The sequence below is a fragment of the Lampetra fluviatilis genome, chromosome 46, assembly GCF_964198595.1.
Source record: "Lampetra fluviatilis chromosome 46, kcLamFluv1.1, whole genome shotgun sequence".
NCBI lineage: Eukaryota > Metazoa > Chordata > Hyperoartia > Petromyzontiformes > Petromyzontidae > Lampetra > Lampetra fluviatilis.
In genome coordinates this window covers 1,329,814-1,346,643 of record NC_136320.1, presented here as the reverse complement: position 1 = coordinate 1,346,643, position 16,830 = coordinate 1,329,814, and the positions used below count along the sequence as shown (strand labels likewise).

The window sequence follows — 16,830 nt, the reverse complement described above, 5'->3', positions numbered from 1 at the left end:
ACACGCAGCTGATTTCATCGCTCGCATGTCCGCAGACGACACTGTATCGCGGGTGCTATTCCCTCCTTTTGGCCGTTACTCTGATGTGACGCTTGCCCACCGCCGGTGATCGCTCCGTCTGTTTGCATGTCTCTTTGTTCAACTTCTTTCGCATCGTACGTAGCCAACCGTGCTAATCGGATCCGTCTCCTAATGGGAGATGTCTCCTCTGCAAGCCCCTCATACTTCCTCCCATCTAAATAAAGATTATGATTAAGATTTTTACTTTATTAACAATAAAAATGATGCCAATGCGTTCCATTTTCTCTCATGCATGCATCTCTCCGTGCATATTTGCAAACCTACCCATTTCCCAGTTCCTTCGTTGATGTCCAAGTTTGTGATCATAATGGGTGGTAAGCGCCGATAAAAAAGGAGGTTTTTTCTTTGGCTACATTGGTATGATGTATTTCATTATTAGGTTCAACTTTCCAAAATCACTCCCGTCCATCTCCCGTGCAAATCTTTAACTCATTATTTTGATCCTTGGTCGGTTTTAAATTTTGCCCTTGATTCTCACGCTCTGCTGCATATTCCCGTTTGTGCCCCACCTCCGAAGGACATCTACCATTGTTTTCTCGCACAAAACCTTTCACTGCGCTCCCGGTTATCCTGAGCCCCTCGTGCGCAATCTTCTCTGGTTATTGGACGCTGTGCGGCAAGAGCGACAATCAATTTGTCGTCAATTTGCATGCGATTATCGATAACGCTAAATGACCCAAGTTAACAACCCCAACGAAGCACTCCACCGCACTGCAGCCTCGACTGTGGGGGGGGGAGGGGTTTGGCGTCGATTACTGGAACCTACCCGCTACGGGCGGCAATGCCGGCAACAGCTCACGGATAAATGGTGAAATATGGTAGGGGGAGAGGGGGGGTGAAGAAATGGAAGGGGGGGGGGGGCTCTCACCTCGGACAGGAAGGTCTGTGCCGCCTTCTGTGCACCCACGTGCAGCAGATACTCGTACACATAGAGTGCCAACCTGCAAAGACACAGACAAAGGTGCCCCGTATAGCCTTAACAGACTGTAGGAGCAATTCCTGTTACCGCGCACCTATTAAGAGGCCAGTACGGCTGGGTGGTCAGCACCACGCACGGCCACCTTTGTCTCCCCAGTAGCGATGTTTACACACCGCACCAGGTACTCAACTGAGACTCAGTCGACCTCGGGGAGGCCCAGGACCGGTTCAGATAATCGTCACCGGTGTTCGGCGCGAGCGGGAATCGAACTCGGCTCACCAAGTTCGTAGCGCGCTAACCTCGTTACGCCGCCGCTCGCCGCCGTGCCCCCACGTGCATCAGATACTCGTACACAGAGTGCCGACGTACGTCCACATACACACACAATCGCTGTGCCACACCGCGTGGGCTTTCGCGGCTTGTGCCGCGCGGCTCTCTCCGACTGCGTTTTCGGGTTGTGCCGCCACGTGCGGTTCCCGCACGGCGCGCAAACGCCGGAGAGAGCGAAACGTCGGACACCCGTGCACGAACCAAGGGGCGGTCGGAACGGAAGACGCATCGGAGCGACGGCGATGACGCTTATTTGCCGTCACGAGTCGGGGGAATTCACGCCCGTCGTTCTCCGGAGCCAGCGGCTGGATTTACAACCTATAAATCGATGTATTGCTCCCCCGCTCATTCAATATTCCATACAGCTGGAAGAAGCTCCGGCAGGCCTCAAAACAACGTACACAGCGGCATGGCCGTAGCCACACAATGCACGCACCAAAAACACGCAAGCCGGAGCCGCTACATCGGATAGCTCAACAAAGCACAGTCATCACAGCCTCGCCACGCAGAGCCAAAGGGGCCCGGTCAAAACGCCAGCACAGCCCCGAATTCATCGCAACGCGACTCCATCATCGCGGAACGTGAATCTTAGACCACAAAGCGCGATCACGAAGACAATCACAGCACCGTCCCGGGATGCGGCATGCACAACACAGCACCCCTAGCACTAACCAACACACACACACAGCCCTGAAGGCTACACCACCACACACAGGCGTATCCCGAACACTAAACCACACGGCGATGGTCCTATAACCAGAACAATACACCACCGAGAACAAAAAACACAGCCCTGGCCCCCAACAATAGCGCACACAACACCGGCCTAAACCTAACAATACACCACCACCACCACCACAGCACTAACCCCAACACTATCCGACACAATACAGCGCTGGCCCTAACACTACAGCCTGACCAAAACGTTACACAACAGACTCTGGTTCTTTCGGTAAAGTCACGTAAGTATAAAAGAACACAACAGCCCTATCTTGATTCAAATCAAGATAGGATCGTGAAACACATTTTCTAGCCCTACACCAACGCAGCCTCATATACACAAAGCCCTGAACCCTGCATGTGAACTGCGACATGAACACTGTAGAACATACGAATCATACACCACGCAGGCCTAACAATGCGGGCCCTAACACGAACACAATATCATACACAACTCCAACCCTATCTGCAGCACAACATGATCGTATGCAATACAGAGCCATAATTCGAACACAACCTCATACACAATGCATCCAAAATGATGGAACACAAAGCCCTGAACCCTGCAGATAAACTGCGACACAAACACTGTACACACTAATCATACACAACGCAGTCCTAAAACAACACTTCGTTACACAATGCGGGCCTAACACTCACACAACACCGTACACGATGCACCCGTAACCCAGACCGGTAACAGAACGCGCTCTAATACACAATGCAGTGCTAAGCCCTAACAACAGTCGCATACACAATGTAGTCCAAAGCATAACACAACAGTCTCCTACACAATGTATACACCCCTTAACACGCGCATGCCCAATGCCATCCTAACGCTGAACAACACAACGGTACCATTTGAAATCCAATCCTAACCTTAAATCTAACGTAACCGCGAACGACGATGCAAAACATACACCACAACAACAACAAAACGCACTCACGCAATGTGCAGAACACATCCAGACACATTCATAGCGCCGACACAACAGAGCCGATGACACAAAGCTCCGACAACAAAGCCCCGGACACAAAACTAAGACACACAACAGAGCTGAGTACACAAAACGCCGTCACACAACAGAGCCGATGACACAAAACTCCGACACAAAACAAAGCGGAGGACACAAAACTCAGACACACAACAGAGCTGAGTACACAAAACGCCGTCACACAACAAAGCCGAGGACACAAAACTCCGACAACAAAGCCACGGACACAAAACTCAGACACACAACATAGCTGAGTACACAAAACGCCGTCACACAACAAAGCCGAGGACACAAAACTCCGACACAACAAAGCGGAGGACACAAAACTCAGACACACAACAGAGCTGAGTACACAAAACGCCGTCACACAACAAAGCCGAGGACACAAATCGCCGACAAAGCCGAGTACACAACCGTGTGGTGGTCTCGACCCAATAAATAAAAAACCGGCCCCTCTAAACGCAACACGAAAATCAACCGAAGCTTGAGGGCTCCCCGCGTTGTTCGTGAAATACTGCGTGAATTAATCATTATTACAGTACTTACAGCCAGCCAAATCACACACACACACTGCACGGGCGATAGGGGACAGTCACACAACTACAGCCAAAGAAACACCATCGCTACAAGCCTCCAAGATCGTAATCACCTCTGCTGGCCAACATGAACCGCTACATCAACACCGCCAACAACCACCACAACAACAATCATTGGTGTCACAAATTTCCCCTACCACCACTCATACTGCCCAACCTTCCTTCTCAAAAAATATGACACTGATACAAATATAAGCAGTACCACTATCAACAACGCCACTACATTCTACCACTAAAACCGATCAACACACCACCATCCCCTCCACTTCCACCACAACCCTAAATAACACCACCACAAAGCATCAAACACTACCACCACCATCAACTCTGCTGCCACAATCCTGAACAATAATACCACCTCAACCCTACCACTACTACAACCGTAAACAACACGAACAGAACCAACCTACCACCACACCAATAACACCACCACACCAATAACACCACCACCACACTAACCCCCATAATCACCCAACCGCAATCACGACCCAAGACAACACCATCACCACGCTAATAACCACCACCATCATCATCATGACCACAACCATCACCACCAGTCTACCACCGGTACAGCCCTTATCACCAAAAACACCATTCTAACATTACCACAACGCAAATCACCACCACCATCGTAACCACTACAACGAATATAACCATATAATTGCTAACCATATAACTACAACCATAACCAGCATCACAATCACACAACTACCACTATAACCACCAACAACTATCACTAAAAACCCAAACCACCATTATAATCATAACCACTACCACCAAGATCTTAAACATCATCACCGTCGCAAATATAACCATCAGTATTTCTTTAAACATCCCCATTACCACTACCACCAATACCACAACCTAGGCCAACACCACCAACAAAGCCTCAACTTTCACCATAGAAGCCACCAACAAAACCATCACCACTAAAACCAAAACCAGCACTATCACCATCTTTACCACTAATCACGACCACCACCATAACTATCACTGCCATCACTATTTCTACCACCACTATCACTCCACTAAAGCCATCAACATCACCCACCATGACCACCACCACCACCACCACAAAAACCATCACCAAATACCACGACTACCATTTTCACTACCACCACTCCCACTAATTTCACGATCACCACCTTGAACACTACCACGATCACCACCACCTTTACTACTACCACGATCACAATCACCACTTCCATCATCACGACTACCACCACTACCACCCCTCCACCATGAATACCACCACCACCATCCGAGCCATCACCACCACCACCATCATCATCATCACAACCGTCGGCACAATAACCATAATCAACCACCACCACCACCACTCCCCATCACCTTCAAACACCACCACACCACAAACCAACATCACAACAATCACCACCACCACCATCACCACCGCGGCCGCCATGCTAGGGCCTCCAGCCTGGGCGCCATAGCGAGAGCGCCTCCCCTCCTCCTCCCCGTCTCTTCCTCCCCCGCTCTCTCTCTCTCGCTCGCTCTCTCCCTCTCCATCCTCTGCCCGGCCACATCGCCGCTCGCTCCGCACACTCCGCCGCCCGAACCGGCGTCTCTCCGCGGCGCCACGGACTCACTTCTCCCGCGCCTGGGCGTCCGAAGGAACAACAGCGCCCTTCCCCTTGGCGTACATGCTGGCTGGCCGCGCCGACAGGCAGCCCCGCGCTGGACACCTCTCCCCCTCCAACCAGCCCAAGGACCCCGTCGTCAGGGGCGACCGGCGTGACGGGCTGTCAGGCGGCGCGCGCCCATTGGCTGGCGAGGGGTGCGCGCGCGCGCACACGCGCGGTTTGCTCGTTGGCGGGGGAGGGGGGTGGATGTGGGGGAGGGGCTGTGGATTTGGAGGGGGGAGGGGGAGGTGAAGAAGGGGGTGGGGGAGGGGCGGGGGAGGCGGCGAGTGGGGGAGGGGCTTGTGACAGCAGTACAGTACACACATGGAGTGTACTGTACTTGCACACACGTACTGTGTATGTGTACTGTGTAGGGCATGTGTACTGTGAACACATGGCATGTGTACTGTGAACACATGGCATGTACACTACATACAGCACAACACACATTCTGTGTAGGGCACTGCCTATACACGTGTGTGTACTGTGTAGGGCATGTGTACTGTGAACATGGCATGTACATTACATACAGCACAACACACATTCTGTGTAGGGCACTGCCTATACACGTGTGTGTACTGTGTAGGGCATGTGTACTGTGAACACATGGCATGTACACTACATACAGCACAACACACATTCTGTGTAGGGCACTGCCTATACACGTGTGTGTACTGTGTAGGGCATGTGTACTGTGAACACGGCATGTACATTACATACAGCACAACACACATTCTGTGTAGGGCACTGCCTATACACGTGTGTGTACTGTGTAGGGCATGTGTACTGTGAACACATGGCATGTACACTACATACAGCACAACACACATTCTGTGTAGGGCACTGCCTATACACGTGTGTGTACTGTGTAGGGCATGTGTACTGTGAACATGGCATGTACATTACATACAGCACAACACACATTCTGTGTAGGGCACTGCCTATACACGTGTGTGTACTGTGTAGGGCATGTGTACTGTGAACACATGGCATGTACACTACATACAGCACAACACACATTCTGTGTAGGGCACTGCCTATACACGTGTGTGTACTGTGTAGGGCATGTGTACTGTGAACACGGCATGTACATTACATACAGCACAACACACATTCTGTGTAGGGCACTGCCTATACACGTGTGTGTACTGTGTAGGGCATGTGTACTGTGAACACGGCATGTACACTACATACAGCACAACACACATTCTGTGTAGGGCACTGCCTATACACGTGTGTGTACTGTGTAGGGCATGTGTACTGTGAACACGGCATGTACATTACATACAGCACAACACACATTCTGTGTAGGGCACTGCCTATACACGTGTGTGTACTGTGTAGGGCATGTGTACTGTGAACACGGCATGTACACTACATACAGCACAACACACATTCTGTGTAGGGCACTGCCTATACACGTGTGTGTACTGTGTAGGGCATGTGTACTGTGAACACGGCATGTACACTACATACAGCACAACACACATTCTGTGTAGGGGACTGCCTATACACGTGTGTGTACTGTGTAGGGCATGTGTACTGTGAACATGGCATATGTACTGTGAACATAGCATGTACACTACATAGAGCACAATGTACATGTGTAGTGCACTGGCTATACACGTGTGTTTGTGCTGTGGGGGGGGGCGGTCGTGTAGCTGTAAGCGCGCTGCGCTACAAACCCGGCGGACCCGAGTTCGATTCCCGCTCACGGCCAATATCAGTCGTGGGCCTCCGCACGGTCGACTCAGCCTCGAATGAGTACCTGGTGCGATTGGTAAACATCACTTGGGGAGACGAAGGCGGTCGGGCGTGGTTGCTGGCCGCCCACCCCCCCTCGTGTGTGCCGTGCCGGCCTTCATAGGTGGGTCGCTAACAGCACTTGCCTCTACAGTCTGTTAAGGCTATACTGTACCTGGGGGATCTTTGTGCAGAGCATGTGTGTTATGAACATAGCACGTGCACATCACATGTAGATATACACATGCACACTGACACAAATCGTGGCGGTTCGTGACATGTCCACTAGGTGGAGGTGTTGTGAGTGACCTCTGAAACGACGGCGTTCGAATGAATAAAAACCTCGTCATGGTTATTTTTGGCCTTCCCGTGAAAGTGATACAATTGTTTCGATTAAAAGCTTTCGTGACTGCAGGGATTCATCTTCTTGGTTTTTTCGGTAAAGTCACGTAGAAGGGAAATAATAAAATAATAGAAATAAAACAAAATAATTCTCACGACGTTTCGGCCACAACGCAAGCAGCCGTCCTCAGGCTCATTCAGATGCTGTCTTTCCGACAGACCTGTTCTTCACCCGAGGACGGCTGCTTGCGTTGTGGCCGAAACGTTGTGAGAATTATTTTTTGATGTATTTAATGTTTTATTTTCATTATTTTATTATTTCCCTTCTACGTGACTTTACCGAAAGAACCAAGAATATTTCCCGAAATAATTAAAGATCAGCTGACACGATTCAGCAAGACCATACATGTGAATGGCACTTTGCACGGTGCGTTCAGTTACACGTGTCAAACTTGGTTTATACAAAAGTACACACTAACACCGCAACGCGGCAAGGTATTGTTCTTTATACGGTATTCTCCACGAGGACGCTAACGATTAATCTGTGCTGTGTGTTTTTAAGTTGAGCTTGTAACTAGAACAGAGAGGGCTCTCCATGTCTGTAAAACGTCTGTGGGTTCATCACCAGCATTGACTGCTGGTGCCACACTTGAATGTCGAAACGGGTCTAGATTTTTTTCCCCCCTTGTGTTGTGAACCAATGTTTGCTGGAATTATGCACTCACAGAAGGCCGTGCAGCTGATGGGATGTGTTACAAATCACGTGGCTTTTTGTGTCTGAAGGAGGTGAATAGCCAACACATGTAAATTAAACTATCAAAACTAAACTATTTTTTTTATTTTACCAGGTAAACCCCGATGAGCTTCATAGCTTTTTTTGCGGAAGCGATCTGGCCGCAAATGATAGTTCTAGATTTGAAGATTTCGTGACTGCAAGGATTCATACTCTTTTGTTTTTTCGGTAAGGTCAATAATAAATAAAAACTCCTATCCAGGGGCCTGCCCTGGTTCCTCCCCCCTCAACCAGTATATATACGGGGTCGGATCTCTTGGAATTTCTCATTTACTTGATACAGCTATCGTGCTGTGACGGTTCCACCTGGAGACGGAGGCTTGTGTTGCCTCCGAAACGTCGTGATTTTTATTTCATTTCTATTTTACTTTTATTAATTTAAAATTTTTACCTACGTGACTTTACCGAAAAAACCCAAGAATATGAATCCTTGCAGTCACGAATGCTTCAAATCTAGAATTAAAGTCACGTAGGTAAAAAAAAATTAAATCACGACGTTTCGGGCGCAACACAAGCGTCCTTCTTAAGCGGTTGTGCTTTCGCTAAGTTGTCCCCACCTGAAGAAGGATGCTTGTGTTGCACCCGAAACGTCGTGATTTAATTTATTTAATTGTTTTACTTACGTGACTTTACCGAAAAAAACAAAGAGTACACAAATGATAGCTCAACGCAGTGGCTTATCGCGTGGACATTTATAGCAGCCAAAGACTCTAAACGTGTGACGTTGATTCTAAACGTGGAGCGAAAAAATGGAGAACCCGGAGAAAAAGCCACACGGCCACGGGGAAAACATGCAAACTCCAAATATACAGCAGCAGGTGTCAGGGTCGGAATCGAACCCATAACCTCCTGTATACCTTGGCGAGGTAAATAACATCTCTGAGCCACCATGGCGAGATAGATTTTGATCTTCCTGGGTAGTTGCTCAGTTTGTGGAATTGCCCCTGTACAGAAGAGAGTTGACCTGCAGAGAGATCTGGACTATGGGTGGTGTTGGTTATGATCTTGATGAGCACTACCATCATGTTTTTGTGCTGTTTGTTATTGTAAACTCCTTACCCACCCCTGCTGGAGATGTCAAAAAAGAACTTTATAGCTGATCGGATTCCTCCTCTAAATACATATTCTAATTCTGAAGTTAATACTGGTAGGAACCACCTGGTTCCACCAGCCCACAGGGGATTATTGTGTCCGTCCGTCCGTCGTGCATCCAAAAATGTGAGGGGTGGGGCTGGGTGGAGAGGGGAGGGTAGGGAGGGGTTGGGTGGGGAGGGTGGGGATGGGCTGGGAGGGTGGGGAGGGGCTGGGTGGGGAGGGTGGGGCTGGGTGGGGGGTGGGAGGAGTGGGGCTGGGTGGGGAGGGGCTGGTCACCCCGTGGTTCCCTTATAAAACTCAACGTGTAACCTACTCACGCCGGCTTGTGCCCGCCCTCACAGTCGGGCATATTTGCGGAATACACCACGCCGCCGTTGACCCTGGCCATTGACCGAGCAACTCAACGTTCCTACCAGCTCCCTCCGCAGGAATGTGTTAATGGGAAGCAGTGGCTGGATCAGATGGCAATTGCTGCTGCTGATGATGAAAACTGATGAATGAAGATTGATGATGGGCTGATGAATGATGGAAACTGATGACCTTCGATGACTGATATTGCAGACTGCGGATGATGACTGATGAAGAATGATGCCTGCCGATGAAGGCTGATGACTGATGATGTTGAAGACTAATGATGTTGAATACTGCCGCTGCTGATGGATACAGTTACATTTGCAAATGTGATTTGTAACTTTGATCCTTACCTGTGTATCGATAGTTCAATGTTAATGTGCCATTGTATCGAGGGACTACATCTGTGTGGCGTTATCTTGGTGGGGTTTGTTTGGTTGTTGTTTTGCTGCCTTGCCCAAACTTAGATAAATCGGACTTATAAATCTTGATTTGAAGCTTTCGTGACTGCAGGAATCCATACTCTTTGGTTCTTTCGGTAAAGTCACGTAGGTAGAAAAATGTAATGAAACAAAAAATAATATAACTAAATTAAATCACGTTTCGGAGGCGACACAAGCTTCCGTCATCAGGTGGAACAGCCACAGCAAAATAACTTTTTTATTTTTCACCTACGTGACTTTACCGAAAGAACCAAAGAGTATGGATCATTGCAGTCACGAAAACTTGTACGGACTTATATAATTAATGCATTAATATTTATTTAAGCGACTTGCTTACACTCGTCTCGAGTTCGATTGTTTGCTGTTGTAACTCGTTGACCCCGTGCCCTCTTGCTGGACATCCGTGTGACAAAGAGCTTCGCAGACCATCGGATTTCTCCTGCTGCAGTCTAAATAAAGGTGCCGATTCTGAAAACTGACGATGACTGGTGGCTGATGTTGCGAGTTGATGCGATTGAGGACTGACGATCAAGACTGCTCGTGATGATGACTGCTGCTGCTGAACACTCATGATGATGATGATGATCCATCACTGATATGACCGATTGATTATACTGGTAGGAACCTCCTGGTTACACCAGCCCACAGGGGATTATTGTGTTCGTCCGTCCGTCGTGCATCCAAAAATGGGAGGGGTGGGGCTGGGTGGAGAGGGGAGGGTGGGGAGGTGCTGGGTGGGGAGGGGAGGGTGGGGAGGGGCTAGGTGGAGCTGGATGGGAGGTGGGAGGAGTGGGGCTGGGTGGAGAGGGGAGGGTGGGGAGGGAGGGGCTGGGTGGGTGGGTGGGGAGGGGAAGGTGGGTAGGGGCTGAGTGGGGAGGGCAGGGTGGGGAGGGGCTAGGTGTGGAGGGTGGGGCTGGGTGGGGAGGGGCTGGGTGGGGAGGGTGGGGCTGGGTGGGGAGGGTGGGGCTGGGTGGGGGGTAGGGGAGGTGGGGTTGGGTGGGGAGGGGCTGGTCACCCATTGGTGCCCTTATAAAACTCAGTCGGGCATATTTGCGGAATACACCACGCCGCCGTTGACCCTGGCCATTGACCGAGCAACCCAACGTTCCTACCAGCTCCCTCCGCAGGACAATGTGTTTATTCGATGACTGCAATGGTTCCCTATATCCACCAGAGGGCGAGTCGAGGCCTTGTTTGGGAAGACGGGTGCCTTCGCGTGGCAACACGAGGCATTGCCTCATCACACACACCTCGTCACCGATGCAATATCCACCTCGTACGTATTGCACACATCATATGCATGTTGAACTTCTTTCGCACCGTACGTAGCCAACTGTGCTAATCTGTGCAAGCCACATCGTCGCCCGTGTTACCACACACACAATCACACTTGCACACACCACGTATCTTTAGGGGCCGTCCATAAATGACGTCACGCGATTGTGGACGATTTTTGACCCCCTCCCCTCCTCGTCACACGGCGTCACAAAAAGTCAGACCGCCCCCCCCTCAAATATGACGTCACAAAGCTCTGCCCCCCCCCCAAATATAGAACATGCTTCAAATCGCTTTAAACTATTGTCATTGTAGTGCGTATTTAATGTGGCGCTGCAATCGGATGTTGTAGGAGAAAGCATTTATTAAAAAGTATATTTAATTAAGTAGAACGTGTTGTCTATATTTATTTAAAGTTGCGCATTTTGATGTGACGTCACATTTCTCAAACCCCCCCCCCCCTCGTCACACATCGTCACAAATGTCTGACCCCCCCCCCCCCAGGTGCGTGACGTCATTTATGGACGGCCCCTTATCACACCTCATCACTCGTCGACCACACACCTCATCACTCCACCAAGACACACATTGGGTTGCCGATCATAAGATAAACACATTCCTGCGGAGGGAGCTGGTAGGAACGTTGGGTTGCTCGGTCAATGGCCAGGGTCAACGGCGGCGTGGTGTATTCCGCAAATATGCCCGACTGTGAGGGCGGGCACAAGCCGGCGTGAGTAGGTTAAACGTTGAGTTTTATAAGGGCACCACGGGGTGACCAGCCCCTCTCCACCCAGCCCCACCCCTCCCACCCCCCACCCAGCCCTACCCTCCCCACCCAACCCCTCCCCACCCTCCCCTCCACTCCCCACCAGCCCCTCCCTGCACGACGGACGGACGGACACAATAATCCCCTGTGGGCTGGTGTAACCAGGAGGTTCCTACCAGTACTAGGCGTATTTAAATAATCCATATCTTTAATTCGTTAGTTCCTCAATCCACTTGTCCTCGCGAGGGTCCATATATATGTTTAAGTTTGATTATTTTTGTGCAAATATTACCCAATCTTTTGGTACCAATTGTGCGGTCGTGAGATGATGAATCCATTTGGAAACCTCACGGAGCGGCGCAAAATCCCCTCCGTGTTAGCGAACGGGGACACGGAGGAAGTGGATTTCACAGAGCTACGTCTGAGATTCCTTCAGGTGACCTCTGCACACACAACACAGTGGAGGGCCGCCACTTTCATTGATTTGAAGCTTTCGTGACTGCGGGAATCCATACTCTTTGGTTCTGTTGGTAAAGTCACGGAGAAAATTAATAATAGATCACGACGTTTCGATCGTCACACAATCGATCGCTACGCGACTTTACCGAAAGAACCAAAGAGTATATTGAACGTGGTTCTTTTTGTGTTTGTGTGTGTGCAGCCATTGGTGGTGGGAGCGGTAGTGTAGTGGTTAGCACGCTGCGCTGCGCTACGAACCCGGCGACCCGAGTTCGATTCCCGCTCACGCTCACCACCGGTGACGATTATTTGAACCGGTCCTGGGCCTCCCCTAGGTCGACTCAGCCTCGAACGAGTAACTGGTGGTGGTGTGAACATCGTCACTGGGGGAGACAAAGGCGGCCGGGTGTGGTGAATCCAAGTCCCGGGTAGTAAAGCTAGTTTGATATAAACGGCACTCATTCGGATATGTGAGTGGGTAATGAAAAGTGGTAACAGGGCAGAGTTGGTCATCACCACGAGGTTGCAAAGAGGCAGGCGACGGAGAACAAAAACATCCGCGTGGATAAAACTATTTTTTTGTTTATTTAATTAAATCAAAATATCGATTTAGCGTATCTCTAAATATAAGTATATCTAAATATCACTCTGCACTCTTTCCCCTGTAAAGACGCCGTCCCTCTTCACGTAACAATCAAAGCTTTGACGGATGACAAGGCGTCGATAACAACGTTGACGCAACCACGGGACACGGTAAACGTCACCATGACAACAAAATAGCCCCCCCGCACTAATGTCCACATCCGTGGCGACATCCGCGAAAACAAATTATCTTCCGCACATCTTCGCACTGAAATCTTGACGCACAGACACAACAACAACAACAATACCGATGGGGGGGGGGGGCGATGGGGGGGGGGGTGAGCGCAACGCACAACAAATTAAGCCCCCCACCACCACCACCACGAAAATCACAACAACACACACGCACGAAGAGAGGGCACCGCGTGCGAATCCGCAAACGCACGTTACACACAACGTTACACACAATGTTACACAAAACGTTACACACAATGTTACACAAAACGTTACACACAATTGCAACCTCCTAGCTCTTCCGCTATTTCCCTGAAGGTGACCCCCCACCCCAACCCCTCGAACCACGACCACCTTCCTCACATTTTCTTTGTTTCCAGTAAACAGTGGCGGTATTCGCCATCGCGTCAAGGCAGGGGTGGGTGGTGGGGGGGTCGAATAGCACTTTCAAATACCTTTGGCGGGGTTAGGGGCCGTCCATAAATGACGTCACGCGATTTTGGACGATTTTTGACCCCCCCCCCCTTCGTCACACGGCGTCACAAAAAGTCAGACCCCCCCCCCCTCAAATATGACGTCACAAAGCTCTGCCCCCCCCTCCCAAAATAAAACATGCTTCAAATCGCTTTAAACTATTGTCATTGTAGTGCGTATTTAATGTGGCGCTGCACTCTGATGTTGTAGGAGAAAACATTTATTAAAAAGTCTATTCAATTAAGTAGAACGTGTTGTCTATATTTATTTAAAGTTGCGCATTTTGATGTGACGTCACATTTCTCAACCCCCCCCCCCCATGTTACACATCGTCACAAATGTCTGACCCCCCCCCCCCAGGTGCGTGACGTCATTTATGGACGGACGTGGAGGAGGAGGGGGGGGCATTAACACACCCGTCTCAGTCGCTTCAGTCATTGCAAGAGTGAAGGCCGAGGGAAATAAAATTAGCTACACGGTGTTGTTGCCGTGTCGAACATATAAATATATTCCCCTTCTGCTTCTCGGGGACGTGTTTTCGGGTTGCATTGTTACAACAAAGACAAAGATAGCCCCCCCACCCACCCACGCCCCTCCGTCAATCCTCAACAGACAAATTGCCGTGAACGTACACAACCCGAAATACAACGACGGCGTTAACCGCGAAATTCCACTCTCTCTCGCTGGCATTGCCCTTTGGTGCCAAATCAGCGGCGTCAGGATGCTCGCTTCTCGGCAGAGGTCGCAACCGGGTACCCGATACCCGTACCCTAGCCGATACCCGGCTACCGGGTACGGGTACCCGTTTGCGACCGGGTACGGGTACGGGTAGGCCGTGAGTCACTGGTGAGTAACCGTTTGTCACTCATTTCCCAACGTCTTGTCTCTTCTCACAATTCAAGTTCCTAGAATCAACCCACCCGCGCCTGCAACATGGCTTCATCCCAGAGGTCGCAATCAGGTACCCGATACCCGTACCCTACCCGATACCCGACCGGGTACGGGTAGGGTACGGCCGGGTACGGGTACCCGTTTGCGACCCTGGTGCGGCCAGGTACGGGTAAGGAATCAAAACCCGTTTGCGACCTCTGCTTTTCGGCTCCGCGTGGCCACGGGGAAAAAAGCGTGAAATGAAGTCACCCGCTCACGTCTGGCCCAAGGCACCACGAAACTCTCCCAAACCCTGTGAACCCCCTGCGCTACCCGCCCGGTTGGAACACGACCACCGTACATTCCCACGTTAGGCACGGAGGCACTATCCCCATCATCCTGGGCAACCCCAACGACCGTCGGCCGTGTCCGCTGTCAACGTGACAGCTTCTGTGCAAAAAAGTTCGGTGGCATTTCACCACGAGACACCGCAGTAGAATTCCACAAAGTCGACCTTTGGCGACACCAATATCTCTCCCTCCCGGGCAGTTCTCGGAAACGTTCCCGGCACGTGTCTTTGACACACGCGCGTGGCATTCGCGAGCTTCTCGCGTGAGATTAAATTAAAATTGTGAAAGTGAATTGTACTGAATGGGTTGTGAGGCAGAGAGACAGAGAGAGGTAGGGAGGGACTCTTGTACACGTGTACATGCACAGCCCTCTATTGTCAATCCATAGATCGACGATTACATCCCCATGTGAGAATAGGGCTTCCCCTTTTTTCTGGCAACAAAACAGCTGTGTTAAGATGTTAAAACACCAAACTGAAACCTTTTACAAGGAATCATGTCTGCATTGACCACAATGCTTGTGGTCAGAATGCAAACAACAAAAAAACATACTCTGATAATATATGCATTCTCTTTGGTTCTTTCGGTAAAGTCACGTAGGTATAAAATAAATAAAATCACGACGTTTCGATTGCAACACAAGCAATCGTCATCAGGTGGCAAAACCACAGCAATATATTTTTTCTTGGCATCTCTCTCCCACTTCAGCAAAAACATTTTCTTGCTGTGGGTTTCCCACCTGATGATGATTGCTTGTATTGCAATCGAAACGTCGTGATTTAATTTATTTTATTTTATACCTACGTGACTTTACCGAAAGAACCAAAGAGTATGGATCCCTGCAGTCACGAAAACTTCAAATCTAGAATATATGCATTGTCTTTGAAACTGATTGGTACTGAATTTTTCGATTTAAAGCTTTCGTGACTGCAGGGATTCATCTTCTTGGTTCTTTCGGTAAAGTCACGTAGAAGGGAAGTAATAAAATAATAAAAATAAATATAAAACATAATAAAAATTGTTTCATTATGTTTTATTTTTATTATTTTATTACTTCCCTTCTACGTGACTTTACCGAAATAACCAAGAAGATGATTGGTACTGGCAAAGGAGGTCCCAAAAAACATCCCCATACCTCACCATACCGGTTAATGTGTTACATATACGCGGTGGGATAGAACCACCGGTACAGCGATGGCTTGTGCTGCCTTGCCCTCCGTTGTCCACAATGTAGTCCTGCAGCTGCCTACAACATCCGGCGTGTGTGCGCACGTGCGCGTGTGTGCGCACATGCGCGTGTGTGTGCATGGCCGTCTGAGCGAGCGCTATCCAGGCTCGAGCCTTGCTTAGCTCCCGGCGCCTGACAAGATCGGGGCCCACTCGAGGTGATTTGGTCAAGGGCGAGAGCGACTCCTGCAGCGAACGCGTCAGATTTCTACACCCGTTTAAGATTTACACGCAGCTTTATCAATAGACTGTACATTCATACAAACCCAGGGAGAGACACTTAACTCGTAATCAAACGCACAGCAGCAAAACGGATGGATGGCGAGAGGGGGGGGGCGGTGGGTGGGGGGGAATCATGCACCCCCCCCCCCCACCACACCCCCCTCTCACCCCCTTCTACCCCCCTTATAGGGGAACACGTGGCGCACGTGAACGAACACTTGAATACGCGCGTGCGCGCACGCGAAACGAACGGGAGAATGCAAGCGCAACGGACGCGTGCGCAGCTCTGTGAGCGCGCGCGCGCGCAAAAAACAACCGGCGAG

General features: G+C 50.0%; 1 protein-coding gene across 19 annotated transcripts in view; it reads right to left on the bottom strand.

The window, feature by feature from the left end:
• LOC144947636 (single-stranded DNA-binding protein 2-like) overlaps positions 1–5,376 on the bottom strand; it is a 32,911-nt gene extending 27,535 nt beyond the window's left edge. For 5 of the 19 annotated variants that reach the window (XM_078876861.1, XM_078876859.1, XM_078876868.1 and 2 more), the window contains exons 1-2: positions 5,249–5,376; positions 950–1,022 (exon numbers count right to left, since the gene is read on the bottom strand). In XM_078876861.1, the coding sequence (XP_078732987.1) occupies positions 950–1,022; positions 5,249–5,304 (129 nt within the window). In that variant the 5' untranslated portion in view covers positions 5,305–5,376. Of the gene's footprint in view, positions 1–949; positions 1,023–5,049; positions 5,118–5,248 lie in introns of those variants that run through there. The other 14 variants (XM_078876853.1, XM_078876866.1, XM_078876860.1 and 11 more) reach the window with 8 other exon arrangements.
• Between the last annotated feature and the right edge of the window lie 11,454 nt (positions 5,377–16,830).